Source organism: Alosa alosa, chromosome 13 (assembly GCF_017589495.1).
Source record: "Alosa alosa isolate M-15738 ecotype Scorff River chromosome 13, AALO_Geno_1.1, whole genome shotgun sequence".
In the NCBI taxonomy this organism is placed as follows: Eukaryota; Metazoa; Chordata; class Actinopteri; order Clupeiformes; family Clupeidae; genus Alosa; species Alosa alosa.
Window position 1 is genome coordinate 28,531,917 of NC_063201.1, and position 18,906 is coordinate 28,550,822.

Genomic DNA, 18,906 nt, shown 5'->3' on the forward strand with positions numbered 1-18,906 from the left:
ACATCCTTTTTCAGATGTGATGTCATTTCCTCCTTCCCTGCGTGGGAATCTAAGACGTTCTACTGCAGGGGCCATCTGGGTCGCTACGTTAACATCTTTCTGCCAGGCTGTGACAAGCATCTGGCACTGTGTGAGGTGGAGGTCAATGCAACCCCTGAGCAAGGTCAGTAGAAGTGTTTTTAAGTAAAAACCTTTACAAAATAACTATAATAATATAATTTGAATAACGTCTTGTCTCACAGGGGAGGAAATTGAAGATGAACAACCAAAACCTGCAAAAACACGAGTAAACACTAATTGCCCTAACACTAAAACTGTGCTTGGTAAGACATAAACATTAGTTTGGCTTAAATGTTAATTTAAATAGTACCTTTATTTAAGAATACTTAATGGCATTTAAGGTTGACACACAAGTGGCACTTCTAATAGGATATTAGTAATAAAGTAATTGCTATACTGCAGTTCCACATGTGATTGTTAAGTATTGCCTGAGTGTTCATAATGGTATCTTTTAATGGCGTTCTCTCTGATGACCTCCTGTAAGAGAATGCAGCCACTGGAGGGACTGCCACCCAGTCGTCTCAGCTGGACGCGCTCGGGGGTGCCAATAACGCCATCGACAGAAACAGGAGTTCCACCTACTCAGACGGCTCCTGCAGTCAAACCAAAGCTGAGATTGACCCCTGGTGGTGGGTCAACCTGGGAAAGGTCCACAATGTCACTTTTGTGACCGTCACCAACCGTGGGGACTGCTGTTCTGACAGAATCAGTGGAGCGGAGATCCGCGTTGGCAACTACCTCGACAATGAGGGCAACAACAACCCACTGTGAGTGCGTCCTGTGGTCATTCACACAGATCTGACCTATAAACTTAGAATAGTAATTTATTTATTCATTTGTTTACTTGCATAGCTAAATTTCTTCATTTATTAGTTTGTGTATGTGTATTTATTATTGCATTATATTATATGCATGTATTAGTTTGTGTTGTGTATTTATATGTTCTTGGGTTCTCTATAACAAACAAGGTATTGAAGCATGCATAGTGGGGTCCACAATCCCAATCCCATATACATAGGAAAATGCTCCTCCCGGTCTTTGAGCTGTCTGATCAATACAAAAAAATCAGGTGTTTGTACACAGTCTCGATATGGGAAATAAACATAGTGGCTCTGACCAAGGTATGAATGGAAAGTATCAGAATAGATGTTGAGCTGAAATATCAACAACCTTTCGAGAAACAGAAACAAACTTGTGGACAGTACTAGCCTGGGAATACCCAAACGAACCTTTGGCAAATTCAGGATTTGCTCTGCAGGTCTGTCTGGCCAAGAGGCCCTTAAAACACAGGCACGCAAAACAGAATTGGTAATCCGGCATGGACTTCTTTGGAATTGAGTAAACAACTGCATTCAAAACTTTCATTTACGAGACACTTCTGAAACGATTTGGTGAGAGTTTAATGCACCAATTTATAGGTTTAATTTCACTGCTAGTTACGTCCCTGCTGGAAGTCGTAAGTCAATGAACCTTTAACTAACCCAACCTAACCTTTTCCTGACCCACTCTCAATTACAGTCGAGAAGCTCTGCGTGTTAACTAGGCTAGGGCAGTACAGGAAAAAAGCTTCACTGCAAATATAACATGCCGTCTTGAATGCATACATTGTTAACGCCGGATTTAGGTTAACCATCGCTGTCTCTTTCTGTAGGTGTGCAGTGATTCCTTACATCCCAGCTGGCCAGATTAGGACTTTTGAGTGTGGTGGGATGGAAGGCCGCTATGTCAACATACTGCTCCCTGGCCGAGAGAAATACCTGACTCTTTGTGAAGTAGAGGTGCATGCCAGCACCTTTCAACCAGGTGGGCTGGTATTAACTTTTCCCATTCCATTCCATTTTCAGTTGTACTGTACATGGGAAATGAAAGTCAATCAGGTGTTTAAAATAATTGTACAGTACATGGTTATTATTACCATGTCTATGTCCAAAATGCTTTGTTTTAAAAAACATTTTGTCGAATGAAAACAGTAGAGAGAGTGTAATATGATGTGCTTCTTGCATGATATACCCGTTGGCTGTTTGAATTGATTGTATCTGAAATTCTGTGGCTGTCTATTAGGCCTACCTTTATCAGCGCCTCCCTCTGCTGTACCTAACAAGGCGGCCCCCAACCCTTACCTGACCTGGCTGTGGGCCCCATGGCAAAAACTGCGCCACCCTGTGCCTCAGAGTGGTAGGGATGCTTTTTGATTTTGCCCTGTTTACAAGGAGGCATTTAGCAGAACTGTCCATCTGTTATGATAGCACAGATTATCATGATTAAACAAGTGGCATATAACTGTTGTGGTCTGATCAAACCCAACTAATTTTTAGAACCTTTAAGTATTATATTTTAAGAATAGTAGGCCAGAGGTAGTTGCTGTTGTACAGAAAGAAATGTATTTCGTTTTGCAAGTTATATTTCTTTCTATCACTCTATGTCTGTCTGTCTGTCTCTTTCTTTCTATTACCTTCTGAAGATAACGTTGCAGTGAAGGGGAGAGCCACTCAGTCCTCTCAGTTCAGTCGCCTGACCCATGCTGAGAATGCCATCGATGGGAGCCTGGACGCGGAGTACCTCTCTGGCTCATGTGCCCACACGCGACTTCAGTCTGACCCCTGGTGGCGAGTTGACCTCTTGGCGGTGCATAGGGTGGACTCCCTGACCATCACCAACAGAGAGGACTGCTGTGAGTGGAGACTGGACGGGGCCGAGATCCTCGTTGGGAATTCACTGGAAAACAATGGGAACAGCAACCCAGTGTGAGTAGTATGTCAGGTTCAAAAGGTGCTACCGCGTCTCAGGACTCAGAGCTCACTCTCCACATGTTAGGGAGAAACAGTTAAAAATCATCTTTATTTGACTTGTGTAACTGGTAAGCATGCATAGCCTACATGCATGTCTATGTGTGTACATATTTCTTATAGGTGTGCTGTTGTTTCTTCCATCCCTGCTGGGGAGTCCATAACCTTCCAGTGTCACGGCATGGAGGGAAGATACGTCAACATCATCCGACCGGGATGCTTCAAGTTCCTCAGTCTTTGTGAGGTGGAAGTTCACGCCAGGCCTGTGTCTGGTGGGTGGCCCATACCACTGCTTTGCTCACACTGGGATGCACTGCCCTATAACATGTCCAAGTGAAGTGATAGGCTTTGTTGTAGTGCATCTGATCTTCATTTCTATTATTAAATGCCTTGGAATGCTTATGTCATTACCATAGACATCAGAGGGACCCTCCTATGTCTCTATACTCTATCACCTTCATATCATACAGAACTGTACAATGTCAATAAAATTGTATAAATTAGGTATGGATGTGGCATATGATGATGTAAAGTATGTACCCTTGCTCTTTACTGATAGGAGTTTCTACACTGAATACTGTAAAGGATTATGAAGACAAGCCCTTAGAAACACAATGCCCTGATGTCCAAGTACCTGGTAAAGAGTTTGAACACATGTGACTACACTCAGATCAGACTCAAATGCTCTTAAAAATGTGTGTTTTTAGATCATGTTGAAATGTGTTATAGAATGGCTCTGAGATTCTTCATTGTGTTAGGCTATCAAATGGTAACAAGTTAGTTCTCAGTGTCTTGACATACTATATATCTTTCTTGTGATATCTAAACCCAGAGAACATTGCCTCCCAGGGAAATGCTACGCAGTCCTCTCAATATGACCACCTTGGAAATGCCAACAATGCCATAGACAGAAAGCGAAACCCATTGTACCACGCTGGCTCCTGCTCTCACACCAAGCGGGAGACAAACCCCTGGTGGAAGGTCGATCTGATGAGGAGCTACAGAGTGACCTCTGTGACGATCACCAACAGAGGGGACTGCTGCGCTGAGAGGATCAACGGAGCCGAGATTCACATCGGTAACTCCCTGGAAAACCATGGCCACAACAACCCTCTGTAAGTCGCCACAATGTAAAACAAAATGCTATATCAGGCTAATTGAATTCAGCTTATGAATATCATACATCTACAATGGGGTCTCTAGTGATAGTATTGTGGAGAAATGATATATGCAGAAAACTATACATTTAATACAGTTTATCAGATCTGAAATAAATAATTAATTAGTGTGGGCTTTTTGGACAGGTGTGGTGTTATATCAGACATGAGAGAGGGAGACTCTGTGACATTTTGGTGCCGTGGAATGGAGGGTCGTTATGTCAGTGTCTTTCTTCCTGGAAGAAGAAGATACCTAACTCTATGCGAAGTAGAGGTCAACAGTACCGGAGAGAGTGATCCTCAATAAAGATATATAGGAACTGTGGAGTTCCATGTTAAGGCCTCTCTAGCAAATTAGTTATTCTCTCTTGATATTGGATTGATACAGAATTCTTATTGATACTGCTCATAATGAACAAGAAAACAATAAAAACAAATTAAACAATTGCATGTGTAATTCGTAGACTCTCTCTCTCACACACACACACAGCGCGCCTTGCATTGGTACTCCCTACCAATAGGTGGCAATAAAATGTTCAGTGCTACACTGACATGAGGAAATCATAATTCTGACGAGGCACATGAACACTGTGAAGGGCTTCAGGTAAATGTTAAAATTTTATAACGCGAAATGTCTATTATTGAATTATGACGTTCCACTTATTTTTCTGCTAAATTGCTGATGTCCATCGGGTAGCGTAGGTAACATATTAGCTTTCTTCATTTTAAGAATACGTAACATTAACTTTGTCTACCCAATCTAGCCTTACCACCACTTCAGCACTTTCTCACATCTTTCTTTTAACTCACGTGTGCTGTTTTATTATGCATGACATGCATAACAAGTTTTTTCATTCTCATATCACCTTTCTCGTCCTTTCAATTGACAGTCTATTTTTGGAATGCAATCATATCAAGACCTCATTTTGCAAGTAACCGGAGCCAAGGCTTTACGCACAAGTGCCAAAATACAAACCCTTTGGAGTGGCTATGGCGAAATAGTGAGAATTAATTTGGAAAACTGTGTCCGTCCATCAGTAGTCGTCAAACATGTCAAGTTTCCACAGGAGTCTGCACATCCAGGTGGATGGAACACCGACAGATCTCACCAGCGAAAGGTGCGGTCATACCAGGTGGAAACCCATTGGTACCAAAACTATTCCACCAATGATCGTTGCCGTGTTCCCGTTTGTCTTGCGGCTAGATCATTTGGGGATGAGCAGGTGATTGTTTTGGAGGATTTGGATGTGGCGGGATTTCATCAGCGAAGGACTAATGTGAACGCTGATGAGATCAATGCTTGCCTCAGTTGGCTCGCTAATTTCCATGCTCTCTTCCTGGGAGTTGAACCTAGAGGATTATGGCCCATAGGTACATACTGGCATCTGGAGACCCGCCCCGATGAGCTGGAGGCCATGTCAGACCAACAGCTGAAAAACGCAGCCGGGGAAATAGACAAGATACTAAACAGCTGCCGCTTTAAAACCATTGTGCATGGGGATGCTAAACTGGCCAACTTCTGTTTTTCCGGGACAGGAAATGGGGTGGCAGCGGTGGACTTTCAGTACGTGGGGGGTGGCTGTGGGATGAAGGATGTGATTTATTTCTTCGGCAGTTGTATGAATGAGAAACAGTGCGAGAAGAGGGCTCCAGACCTGCTGGACTACTATTTCTCTGAACTAAGGGCAGCTGTTGAGGAGGAGCAAGTGAATTTCAAAGATCTGGAAACGGAGTGGAGGGAGATGTTTGCGTTTGCATGGACTGACTTTCATCGTTTCCTGCTCGGATGGATGCCAGAGCATCAAAAGATTAATAGGTACAGCAGGAAGCTTACTCAAGATGTGCTAAGTAAGCTGAAGCAAAAGCACTTAAAATGAGGCTTTTGGTCACACATTGCAAATGGGAACACTAATATTAAGGACAAGGATTATTTTATGTGATCATTATTCCATGTGTTGCCTCTTCATTTGGGCTAAAAAGGAAATATGTTTTCTCTCATGAATGATACAAATCTCAGGCCTGGAGCAAAATGCCCATCTCCATTGCACATTCAAGTATCAATCTATACCAATGTTTGTCCAGCACTGATATTGCTACAACACAGATGGCCAGATAGTTCTTTTCTATGCATTGCATGCATTCTCTCTTTTCTATTGTTATGTGTTTATGGGCATGAAAAATATGGGCAAGTGTTCCAGTTTAGATTTATTGCATTGCAGTCCAAAAGTCCAGAGGTTTGTTAATGGTGTTCGATGCTCTCTTTGCATTTCTTTCCTGCCTGGATGTCTGAAATGGCCAAAGCGGTATATTCAGAGTTCCAGACATGTGGACTGTGGGCACTATGACATACAACTATTTCTATCTCATGCTGATGAAATGTGTATATGCTGCGTCACCTGTAGAACAAAAAAGAAAGTGTATAACACATGAGTACAATGTGATGAGACATAATAAACATCTTATGATCTATTTATTATTGTTTATTTCTTATTTATCTACTTTTTGTCATATATACCTCGTCATATTATGTCAATGACTGTGACTAGAACCTCTTCACAAGTGAACCAATGACTTCATTGGTTCTCTGTTAGTCATTGATGTGAAGTGGTTTTACTTCTAACACAGCAAGAATCTTTTAAGATTCTTTAAAAACAGCACTCACTGATGCACTTATTCTTACTGTACTCTACCTTTTTTAAATTGTCCTAAAATTGTTGAGAGAATTGCTTTAAAACTTAAACTGTTTACCATGTTGTTAGTTGCTTTGGTTAAAAATGTGTCAGCCAAATATAATGTAATGTAAAGAATCTAAGCAAGATTGAGCATGTGAAATTCTAAATAGCATGAATTTCAGTTGTCTAAAATCTGTAGGCTATATGGAAAAAATCTTTGTAACGTGTAATTTGTAATGTGATGCTCGCAGCTGTCAACAAAATCAGTACTATGGAGATGAAGGTATTTGCTTTCTGGCCTGCAGAAAATCCTGACCCAGACACAATCTTCTCTGCTGCCACCTGGTGGACATTCGCTCACCTTACCATAAGACAGATAGTGATGTAATTTCCGGTGATACACCCGACTCCATTTTACAAGATAACAAATAGAGTGTTATGGATCCGCACCAAAAACAAAGGACTGAAAACGGCAGGAGCGGCTAAGTTGGGTGGGTATTAACTCAAGTACTTCATTGGATGAGTTTGGTCTTTATCACAATCCTTTCATCTTATGTGTTCGTGAATGCAAACTCCGGTGTTGTGTTTTCTTGGAATTCTGTTCCACCTAGCGTTGGCTAGCTTCCCCAGGGAAGCACCATAGCGCTAACTATGTCTTTCATGTAACTTTCGCTCTTAGTGCATTGCACTGAAGAAAATAGAGTGCCACGTAGATTGAGGTGCTTCCGTATGTATAGTGTTATCTTGGTGTCAGTTCATTCATTTTTGCTGTCAGGTAGAAATGTTAACCCAAGCTAGAGCTGTCTTGGCATAAACATTGTGTTTGTGTGGTTAGGTTGGGTTGTTATGACAGCTGTCAAGTTAACGCAACGCGACAGGTGCGTTGTCATCGTGTCATGTCTATCAACCGTTTGTGGGTCAGCCTTACTGGTGTTTCCATCCCTTGTGGTCTGTGTATATTTAACGTGATGGTACCGATGTACTGTAATGATAACTAAAGTTCAGGAAATATTGGGAATGCTACAGAATACTACTTTAGGCCTACTTGTTTTTAAAAATTTAAACATAGGCATCAATTGTCCATTGTTATGGTTGTCTTTCAGGTTGTCTTCAGTTGAAGTTTGACACCTCCTTCTTGACTGGAAGATTTGTTTAGACACATGTCACCCGACGTCTCTAACAAAATGCTACAATAAAAGTTTGTTGGCTATCACTGTTAGGGGTTGGACCGAACGTGACCATGACGAAGATCTAAGGGAAGTTCTTCTTTCAACATAGGACTCAGAATTTGAATTGCACCCCCTCATGAAAACCAGCAAGGGAGTAGACCACTAGCATGAAACATGGACCAAGGTGCAGTTGACAGTCCAGTCACCCTTGTCATCAAGGCCCCCAACCAGAAGTATGATGACCAGACCATAAGCTGTTTCTTGAATTGGACTGTAGAGAAGTTGAAAAAACACATCTCAAATGTGTACCCCAGTAAGCCGGTGAGTCTGCATGCAGTTATTGGCAATGTCTTTGCTGTTTAAACAGTAGTGCCTAAGACATGACATGTCATGTATGCATATCTAACTCCTACATGCCCAGATGTATGCAGTAGAGCTTAGTCTGAGGAGTTGATCAGCAGATCAACCTATTTGTTGGTTGGAATTTGCAGCTGGTCAGGACATTTTACTAAGGTGATTTTTGTGAGCAGATTCCTTTTTGATTTTTGGAATATTTGGCCATGCTAGATTCTCACCTTCCCTCTGTAATTGGTGTGATGGGATCTACCTCTTGGTAAAATGGCAACATATGACAAAACAAAAAAATGTAAACATGTCTTTAGCTACATGGGGGAACTCATTTTTTCAGCATTCTTTAAACACTAGTGGAAATACAAGTTTTTGTGATCACATGGTCAAACATGTAGGCTAATGCACACAGACTCAAGTAAGAGTTGATTATACAAATGGTTTTCCATTTGGTTTAAGGGAGATTTGAGAAATGAAGCTCCATGACATGACCTGAGTTTCAATATGAAGTTCACAGGAATTAATGCATTCAGGTGATCTGTTTGTTTTTCATGTGTCTGAACCACTAACATGCACACACACACCTGTGTGTGTGTGTGTGTGTGTGTGTGTGTGTGTGTGTGTGTGTGACATTGTCAGAAACAGAATGACAGAGATATTGAGTTGGGGTGAAAAATAAAGATTTAAAAATATATATTTAATTCATATTGAAGACCTCATAGGAAAATCCCATTGGAAATGTCTCTAAGTTCTGCACAATGGCAATACTAGACCGAAGAAAATGTGTCTTAATGTGTATCAAATATTATGAGGATCTGAAATTCCTGTTTTTTTCCTGAAATTTTTGTAGACTTTTTCATGGGGAAAAAAACCCACTCAATCCATGTAACTTCGGCTTAAGACTAAGAATAGAATGTCAAGAAAAACTTCTGATGTAGCCGCATACTTTGACTGATTTGAAAAAAATGTGTGTTTATACCTGCACTTCTACACCTGCAAATGTTTAGAAAAAATATTATTTTCATGTAGTTCATCAGAGGTCTGTAGGAAAGTGCAGCCTTGCATGTGAACATGAGCCCTGCATATGAGCCATGAGTCTGTGGCATAATGGATGACCTTTTCAGGGCCCTCTGCAACTGACTGGTAAAAGTGCTGTTGATAAGGTGGTTTCTGTTTGTGTTGCAGTCATCAAAGGACCAGAGGCTGGTGTACTCAGGACGGCTTCTCCAAGACCATCTACAGTTGAGAGATGTCCTCAGAAAGGTGTGTGTTTGTGTGTCTGTGTCTATGTGTTAGGTAGGGAAAAAGAGAGAGTGTGTGCGTGCATGCATACTTGTGTGTGTGTGTGTGTGTGAGAGAGAGAGAGTGAGAGAGAGAATATGTGTGTGTGTGTGTGTGTGAGTGTGCGCGCATTGAATTGTTGTGAGGTAGGCCTTAAGTTTTCTGCTGGGGTGGTTGTTCTTTTTGTGTGCCCACGAGTTCCAGTCCGTTCTCTCTGCTGGCCTGGCGCTGTTGGCTGTATTGTCCCCATCATCCACCCACAATAATGAGAGCAACAATAAAGAGCTGGCTCCCGTCTTTGGCCAGCCACGTCTCATTAGGGCTGTTAAAAATAACCCATTATAAGGCCACTGTCTCTCCTCTGAGGATTGGGCATTTCTTTAAGCCTCAATACTGCCTGGACCCAGTTTCATGCATTATTCAGTGACTGTATAATTGATATGATACTGTATAATTTAGGCTTTAAGAGTCTTGGTATCTCCTCTTGGTATCTGCTATACCTGTAAGATAGATAGATAGGTAGATAGATAGATACATAGATAGATAGATGTTTTATTGATCCTTTTGGAAATTCATCTTACACCATACAGCTTTTCAGATAGACAGACGACAGATAACAACAGGACAACCACACACTCCCATCACCCACACAAAACAACACTCAACACCAAGTATCTCTATATTATGGAAAATGCCGTATCTGTAAGTTGCTTTGGGTAAAAGGACATCCCAGAGTGAATAGATATAAGTGTGAGAAAACAAACTCAAACGCTTGGCCTAAATGTAGACGTGTGTGTCTGTCACAGCAAGATGAGTACCACATGCTCCACCTGGTATGTGCCACCCACAGCCCCCCCGAGTCACCATCCACCCACAGCAGTGCCAGCACCCCTGGGACAGCGGACGCCAGCTCTGGGGTGAGTCCGCCCGCTCACCTGCACTGGATCTCCACTGGGTCTCCCCCACTCCATCCCTGTGCACTTACACTGGAGCTCCCCTGGGTCTCCCCCCCTCCATCCCTGTGCAGTTACACTGGCTAATCAGTGCTGTGTTTCATGTGGGGGTTAGGCTGAGTGGGAGATAAGGTAGAAGGGACACTTTATTATACTTACTCTGGCTTACTTAGGTCCATTCATAAGTTTCCATTGAAAACTGCAATGATTTGTTTCAAAACTGTATTAGCCAATTAGAGGAATTGTAGGTACTTTCCTTCAGTCACCAGTGGGGTATACTACGAAGCATGTTAGACATATCTAGGCTATGTAGACATATCGAGGCTTGACAAAGCCTTGACTCAGGGGTATACGTTAAGTGATACTACGATAGCAGTTATGTGAAATATTTGTCAAACTAGGCTCAGATCTGTGCGCGTTCTCGGTGTTGGGATGACGTTGGCCAATCGTGAAACGGAGAGACGACAAGACCGCCTCTATTTAAAAACAATTACTTCCGCATTCATGAGCGATAGCTTAATCTACACTGCGGTAATTTTTTGTGTCTAACCTATAACATCAAATAAATCAATTGTCATCAGTTGTTGTATGGTATGCACGTCCATAGTGGGATATTTGCATGCACAGCACTATTAAAGCACATTCGAGATCCAAAATGTTAGTAGAGGCGGAGCTCCACCTGTAAGACAGAATTCTACACGTGCGAGAACTTCGTTTTTAAGACAATTGATTGGTCAGTGGGCGGTAGATTACACGATTTGAGCTATAACTTAGCACATAACCTCCTCCCGACCAGGTTTGGTTGACAGCATGAGATACCATGGTGATATAGCGACACTAAAACAGATCTACTTTCGTGTCACAGCATACCCTGGCTTTGAGCGCAACATACCTCGCTAACCCACAAATCGAGATTTATAGTATACCCCACAGATCTATTAATGAAAGTGAAAGAAAACAATTGCACTGAAATACTGATTGTTTTTATACAGTGAAGTAACTTGGCCTTTTGAATGTGCACTGTCCAGTTTTACTTTGTCACCATGTCCTGCTTGAATTTTTTTCAAGCATTTTTTCATTCTTGAATCAGTTATTATTATATTACTATATCATGTCTTACTTTAATGAGTGACATTGACCTTTTCTCATCTTTCAGAACTTTGACGGTTCCAGCTCCTCCTCGTCCTCCCCAGCCAGCTCGCCCAATCAGGATGGCCCATCCACCTCCACCACAGGAAGTTCTGACGGCCTGAGGCATCGGGGGCCCTCCCACACGGTCAACCCTGCTCCCCCAGGCATCATGCAAGAGTTAGTACATAACGCCACCCATCCATCTGCCTTGCAGTCTATGACTTTTAGTCATAGCTCCTGAGAACGGTCAACTCAATGACCACTCACAGACATGCTCAAAGAAAGACCCATAATGGAAATGATAGAAAAAGAAAGATGTCTGCTATGTGTGACGAGCAGAATGGCTCCTACTGTGTGTGTGTGTGTGTGTTGTGTGTGTGTGTGTGTGTGTGTGTGTGTGTATATTCAGCTGGAAGGGAAAAGAGTTACCTACTTTATATCAAGGTCTGACATGTACAGTAATTTCCTGTGTATTAGCTGCATTGTGTATAAGCCACAGGACAGTGTTTTATGCAAGTAAAAAAAAAACATATTAATACCATATTAACTGCCTCCATGTATTAACCTCATAGCTGAAGAAATTTAGCAAAATCAATGTATAAACGGTATCCCTGTATTATCCTATGAGTTAGTAGTATTGAGTGCAAAACTCTGATGCTGATTATATTGAGTATGTGTGTGTGTTCTCCACAGTCCAGCGGGATTCCCAGTCCCCATGCAAGCAGGTGCCCCTCTGCCGGCCCATCCCATGTACATGCCTATGCAGATGCTGTGGTGGCAGCAGATGTATGCCCGTCACTACTATATGCAGTAGTAAGTGCCTCATTTGACCACATCACCCTCCCCATGTGGAGCACGGCCTAGAAATGATTAAAGATGACTCACCCTCTCTCTCTGCCATGGCTGTTCATGAAAGTCTTTTTTTGTGGGTAGTGCTCAGACACATTTTTCTATCCTGTTGAATTTGTCTTCTGGTGTTTTTCTCTCTCTCTCTCTCTCTCTCCCCCTCTCCCTCCCTCCCTCAGTCAGGCGGCGCTGGCAGCCTCTCAGGCCCCTATCACCGCCAGTGCCCCCTCCCCCAGTGCCACACTCTCCCCGCCTCAGCCCCCCCAGGCCAACGACCCCCCAGCCGCCGCTGCCGCTGCCGCTGCCCCTAACCCCGCTGTGGCCGTTGCTGCCGCGCCCGAGGACCGGCCGGCCAACCCCAACATCCAGATGAATGCCCAGGGTGGGCCTGTGCTGAACGACGACGAGCTGAATCGCGATTGGCTGGACTGGATGTACACGGTGTCGCGCGCGGCCATCCTGCTCAGTATTGTCTACTTCTACTCGTCGTTCGGCCGCTTCGTCATGGTGATCGGAGCCATGCTGCTGGTGTTCCTGTGAGTTGGGCCCCGCGTGGGCTTTTTCAAAGGGGGCATTTTGATGGCTGTAGGCCTTGCTATAGTGTCATAGAAGGTACTCTTTCAGCTGCATCTCTTGCAACACAACAGGTTTTGTGCTTCTAATTCACATCTTTCATAATCTCATTAAAAGTGATTTCATTGAAAGTGAAAGCAGACGGGTTGATAAGCTGCGTTTTAAAGACAGGGTCATGGATTTTCTGGAATATCATGGAATTTTGGAAAGTCTTTTCCAGACATGAAAAGTCAGGGATTTTTTTTTTATCATTTTTGGTGCATTTTGTTGTAGCAGTTTAAAATTTACTTGCCAAAAATAATATATAAATATTTCCACACAGAATTAGTGTATATCTGTTTTTTAGCTGTACTGCTTGCTTGAGTTGGCCAAAGTTGTTTATTCAATGCCCATTTATTCATCTTCCGCTCTAAAAAAGCTACGTGGCTACTCTGAAATCATTGGTCGGTATATTGTATGATTAATTATATAGTAAGTAATTCATTTTTTTTGTCAGGGAAAGTCATGGGATTTTACATTTCTTTTCGAGTGGGAACCCTGTAAAGAATGTTTGATTCAAGAAGCCTGTAGTGTGTGTGGCGAACTAGGCCTATTTGTTTCGCAGTAGAATCCATGAAACAGCCAACAAATCGATTTAAAAAGACACAATTAATGAAGTTGTTTTTTTCTCGTTTTGGCTTTGCATTGAGCCTCCAGTTTGCCTTGTTGGGATTTCCCGATGATAAGCATCTCATGATGCTGATATTGATTTTTAATTTCTGCCGCATGTAGGCTACTGTGCTTGAAGTTCACTGTGGCAGCCAATTAGCAAACTGGTTTTCATTTTTTTATCACAACACCTGTCTAGCTTAGGTCTACTAAATAGTTTAACACCTTGTCATTTTGCGCTTGTCACATATTTTGGGATGACCTTCTATATCACCACGAGAAAACGTATGGTGACAGTGACTAAGACTAAGTGACTAAGCTTTGGTATGCTTGGTAAATATCAGTCTTGCACATAATATTAAGCTGAATCTTTAGTGAAAACATAGCCTACTGTAGAATTGTGCTGATCGATAAAAAGTTGGTTATTTAAAGGCACAGTCTGCATTTTAATTCTAACTTTCCATTTACTGTGCGAGTTGTAGTGTGTACAACTCGTGATGTTGACCTAGGCCTAGCCTACACAATCCTGGGGCAGTATAAGAACAGTTGGTGCCTACCATTTTATTTTAGGAGGAGAGGTGTAGGACCTACAATGTTACTTTGAGAGGAGAGGGAGAGGTGTAATTTGATTCCTTTTTGAACTGAAAAATCAACAACCTTCAAGCGGCATCCTCTTCAATCAGCATCAATATCAGTAGGCCTATCACCTTCCCTATTTTACACAGGCCCAGGGGACTGTTAGGGGGCAGGCTATATATTATCATCAAGTAGTTTCAATTATGTAGGTTTAAGTTATAAACAAAACATGTTTCAAACTGAACAAATCCATGGCTCTACATCATTGTTGGCAAAATGATCATGATGAACTTTATATTCCAGCCATTTCTATGGTTTAGTCTTGCGTAGGCGTATGGTACTTTGCTCTATTATTAATTTAATTTCTCTAGGCCTTATAGGCTGTTTTGTAATATGCTATAATGTATGAAATATATGTATCTCAATTTATCAATAGTTATTATTTTTTTTAAAAATCTTCCAAGGCGGGGCTTTTTCTAGTGCCAGGGGGGCATCACCACTCCGCACTATGTGCTCTGTATATTGTCCTGCTTTTTTGACCTTTGCCAATCACTTCCCTGCTTCATTTTCACTGTTTCTACCATGTCGTACCCTATGCAAACCCCTCTAATGTGTGTGTGTGTGTGTGTGTGTGTGTGTGTGTGTGTGTGTGTGTGTGTGTGTGTGTGTGTGTGTGTGTGTGTGTGTGTGTGTGTGTGTGTGTGTGTGTGTGTGTGTGTGTTGTGCTCCCTGCAGGCACCAGGCAGGCTGGTTCCCCTTCCGTCAGGAACAGAATCCCGGAGCAGGAGAGGCACCCCAGGAAGAGGTCGACCGCCACAACGATATGCAGGAGATGGTAACCAATTATATTCACACACACACACACACACACACATGCATCTCACACTCGCTTTAATCCACTAACACACACACACACACACACATGCATCTCACACTCGCTTTAATCCACTAACACACACACACACACACACACACAAACCCCTCACCTTCCAGTCTATTGAGGGATAAGTTGAGCTAAGGTTGAGACTCAAGAGCATCATCATTAGGCACATTTGGACACAATAGTTCTAAGAACAAAGTTCTACTACCTACTAACTAACTTAACTACCTGCCCCAAGGTAGGAGCTCAAAGAGTTAAAGGAACTGCAGTCAGAGGAACTCGATAGTCCTCAGTTCCATGCTGTCCGAATGTGTGGAGAAAAAAAGGGTTCTAGGAACTGCAAAAAGTTCCTACAGTGCGAAAGCAAATTGTGAATTGTGTGTGTGTGTGTGTGTGTGTATATGTGTTCAGTCAGAGCCTGTGAGTCTAGTCCTCTTGACAGTCTTGTAACCCCCAGGAGCCCCCTGATGGATGAAGGCGAGATGGATGAAGAGGGACGGTGAGAGCGGAGAGGAGGGCCAGCCGGACGGTGCCAACCCCGGGCCACCTTACCCAGGCTTCCTGGCAGCTGCCTGGTCCTTCATCAGCACCTTCTTCACCTCACTCATCCCTGAGGGACCTGCCCACGGTGCCAACTAGGGTTTGCCTGTGTGTGTGTTGTGTGTTGTGTGTGTGTGTGTGTGTGTGTGTGTGTGTGTGTGTGTGTGTGTGTGTGTGTGTGTGTGTGTGAGTGTGTGTGTGTCAAAGAGTGGGTGAGGCACAGAGGCCTGAGCCGTGTACAGCGAACTGTTGAAGAGGAAAAAGAAGCAAAGTGAGCGGATAATAAAAGAATGAGGAGCCCCCCCTCAGAATCATGGTTGTGCCATGTGTCAGCAGGTCATAAATGCTGCTTTTATGTGTGAGTACACATCCCTTCTGTGTTAGTTACTAAGCCTACAGTTTTACTATGATTTTTAATTTTGCTTTTATTTTTATTTTTGTTTTGATCACGTCAGGAGGTACTTTTCGGTGGACTGACAATGTCTGTGTCTTCCATATTTTTCACCTGTTTTAAAAAAAGAACTAAAAGACTAACAGACACACACTGACACATGCAAGCAAATATGAGAACTTATATATAAACGCTATGTAATGCATATTTAAACATATGGATCTCGTTACAAGAAGGCATTGCTTTTTTGAATAATAAAAAAAAAAACGTTGGAGTTTCAGTACCTTTCATGTATTTCTTCATCTGATGCTGGGCATGTTCAGTCAGTATGTCATGACATAAACTGGTCACTAGGTGGCACCACTTGTCCACTAATTAGACCTGCAATCTGACAGACCTGGATTCTCTGACAGTTATTTTTCCATGAAGTGACCTGAGGGGTATTTCACAAAGGCAGAATTAAGACATCCAAGATAAGTGATAAAGCGAGGTTTGACATAGCGTTGTCTGGTCATCCTAGCTCAACTCATTCCACTAACGCCAATCCAGGATCAGTAGGAGTGACTATGTCAAGCCAGGTGTAAGTAATTCAGGATGTGTGCGCGTTCTCGTTTCTGCCCCAAAGAACTCACGGTTGGAATAAAAAAGACGCGGAAAATGGCGTCATTCTCACAAAGTGAACAGCCGCTTTTGATATAGACTAACAATGAAGTAAAGTTGTCCATTTTGGAATGGGCAATCATGGCTATTTCTGTACAACAGCAGGAGTAGGCGTGGTAGACCAACTGAATGCAAGTTTACGTATGCACCCACGTGTGAGTGCTTCCTTGTCTCGACACGCAACGTCATTAAAAAAAAGCGCTTTCCATTACAAAGATGCACATAGTATGATATACCTTTATATTATAGTTGAAAACACCTTCGAAAACTTGCCCCTCCACTTCCAATCAACTACAGTAGGCTATTCATCAAACGTCTAATAAAATAAGCAAACAATGAGTACCTAGTCTTATAATTATTAACATAGGACTATCACAATTAAAATAATAACCATATGGTAGTAGGCAGACGATCCTTTTTGTTTTGCGAGCAAATACATTTAGCAAATAGTTTATAAATGGAATAAAGCTCTTTAAAAATGAGCACGGAGGTCTGATGAGAATGACAGCTAGCTGAACCAATAAGACAACAAAATTACCATTAGAATTAACTTAGCTTGGCTGTTAGCCTGGTATAAATCCCCCTGGTAACTTATGTGCCATCTCTTTTGTGAAACCAAGTCTAGGCTAAATTCATCCAGGATAACCAAAAAATCCCAGCTTAATCCCTTATCTAGGTTTTGTGAAATACCCCTCTGATTGATTTGAATTGTTTTTGTTTGTTTGTTTTTTGATTACCATAGAGACAAATCTCTAATGTAACTCTTTGGACAAGCATAATTTATCAGCAAGCAGAGCTTGCTCTGTCAAAAAACACGGCCATAAATCTGAAATAAGGCCTCCAAGGCTTTTTCATTTCTCTGCCCTTCATCACATGTGGACAGATATCATAATAGCAGTGGTGGCCTTTCATCTCAAATGACAATAGAAACAACTCTTCTTTGTGCATGGAACAAATGTATAAGATATCAGGATTACGAAAAGGACCTTTAATTCCCCCCCCCCCTTTTTTTTTAAGTTATGGAACCTACCAAGCCAGAGAATCACTATAGATAGCCTACCTGATTGCTCTTTGGAGGTGATCATACCTTATGCAAACATAAGACGCATGTGTGCACCCCACCACTGGACCTACTGATGTTGGAGACGTGTATAGGTGGAAAGGACTGCAGTGCACTCCAGCGTCCTCAGAAACCTCTAATCAAATGAAGATGGATTCTGTTTAGTTCATTGCAACAACACAATTAATTATGCATGACGGAGCCTTTATTGGGTCCTCATTTTACTTGGTGTCTTCTTAAGTAACTGAGCAAATCAAGTTAGTCTCCTTCAGTTCAGAGCTGAGGCTCCCTTATCGGAGGTAGAGATTTTCAATTAATGTCCTCCTTGTTCTTTCATTTCTTCTTTGAAAATCTCATCATCATAATGAACTTTAGTAGCTTCCATGCTAAATGGTGATGTCTGTTGGCTGGCGTGGTCTGAGTGGCCCATGTAGTGTGCACAAGTTCAAGCGACTATTCAGGAGACATTCTTATAGGATTTCTGTCTTTCTATTTATTTATTTATTTATATTTTGCCTGGCTGTGAATGGCAAATCCCGAAAAATAGTCATGCAAGTTAAGATCATGTTGTCTTGTGCGACTGTGTGGTGGTAATGGTGATGGATGGTTGCAAGTGTCTGAGTGTGAGGACGCTGTGCTCCAGAGAAGCAGCCTTTCTTCTTGGTTTCTTTATCAGCGAAGGGGATGAACGTTTGCTATTCTCAGGCCTGGCCGCCACACAATAAACAAGCAAGGTCCAAACCGCGGCCTCTGACATAGTGATGCACGCCTGCTGTCTCCTCGAAACGCTTAAACGGCCACCAGACAAAAAAAAAAGAGATGCAAAATTGATGGAAATGACATTAGATTCAACTAGCAGTACTCACTGTGTAAATTACACTGTTATTCCCTCAAATGGACTCTCTGGCGAACTGCTCTTTTCAATTTATTTCACCATACCTCACCGCCCCGAGACTGCCCTTCGCCTATCCCTTTAATTAAATCAGCGTCTCGGTGGATGTTATTTATTTGTTTATTTATTTATTTTCAAAAGGATGTTACCGATTTTATCAGGGGATAGAAGTGCTCCCTTCTTCCTGGTGAAATGGTGACTAACGCCCTGCTATTGATCCACCGGTGGGCCTGCGGCTGTGAGAGTGACGCCGCGGAGACTCATGCTGAGGGCGCACTCAGGG

The 18,906-nt window shown here is 42.4% G+C and overlaps 2 protein-coding genes across 3 annotated transcripts in view; both read left to right on the top strand.

Moving 5' to 3' along the window:
- Nucleotides 1–4,449, top strand: part of LOC125305939 — a gene marked incomplete in the record, with an annotated part of 6,226 nt that extends 1,777 nt beyond the window's left edge. Inside the window, 10 exon segments of the mRNA XM_048261011.1 lie at nucleotides 15–163; nucleotides 243–323; nucleotides 545–827; nucleotides 1,712–1,863; nucleotides 2,122–2,235; nucleotides 2,522–2,804; nucleotides 2,970–3,118; nucleotides 3,406–3,483; nucleotides 3,679–3,961; nucleotides 4,151–4,449. Of these exon segments, the coding sequence (XP_048116968.1) occupies nucleotides 15–163; nucleotides 243–323; nucleotides 545–827; nucleotides 1,712–1,863; nucleotides 2,122–2,235; nucleotides 2,522–2,804; nucleotides 2,970–3,118; nucleotides 3,406–3,483; nucleotides 3,679–3,961; nucleotides 4,151–4,310 (1,732 nt within the window).
- An 85-nt stretch (nucleotides 4,450–4,534) lies between these two features.
- herpud2 (HERPUD family member 2) lies at nucleotides 4,535–16,291 on the top strand. 2 transcript variants are annotated; one of them, XM_048261013.1, is made up of 10 exons: nucleotides 4,539–4,607; nucleotides 6,981–7,166; nucleotides 7,779–8,165; nucleotides 9,378–9,455; nucleotides 10,280–10,390; nucleotides 11,583–11,734; nucleotides 12,251–12,370; nucleotides 12,583–12,939; nucleotides 14,936–15,035; nucleotides 15,558–16,291. In XM_048261013.1, the coding sequence occupies exons 3-10, from the start codon at nucleotides 8,019–8,021 to the stop codon at nucleotides 15,717–15,719; spliced, it is 1,227 nt and encodes a 408-aa protein (XP_048116970.1). In that variant the 5' UTR covers nucleotides 4,539–4,607; nucleotides 6,981–7,166; nucleotides 7,779–8,018; the 3' UTR covers nucleotides 15,720–16,291. The 2 variants fall into 2 exon arrangements, with proteins under 2 accessions (XP_048116969.1, XP_048116970.1); XM_048261012.1 differs by lacking the exon at nucleotides 15,558–16,291 and having other exon boundaries at nucleotides 4,535–4,607; nucleotides 7,954–8,165; nucleotides 14,936–15,110.
- The last annotated feature ends 2,615 nt before the right edge of the window (nucleotides 16,292–18,906 follow it).

Bases quoted from the DNA above. Each gene is read 5' to 3' on its own strand.
- herpud2 (XM_048261013.1), top strand. From the start codon at position 8,019: ATGGACCAAGGTGCAGTTGACAGTCCAGTCACCCTTGTCATCAAGGCC. The intron at 8,166-9,377 runs GTGAGTCTGCAT...TTTGTGTTGCAG, and splicing joins ATGTGTACCCCAGTAAGCCG to TCATCAAAGGACCAGAGGCT. The intron at 9,456-10,279 runs GTGTGTGTTTGT...TGTCTGTCACAG, and splicing joins TGAGAGATGTCCTCAGAAAG to CAAGATGAGTACCACATGCT.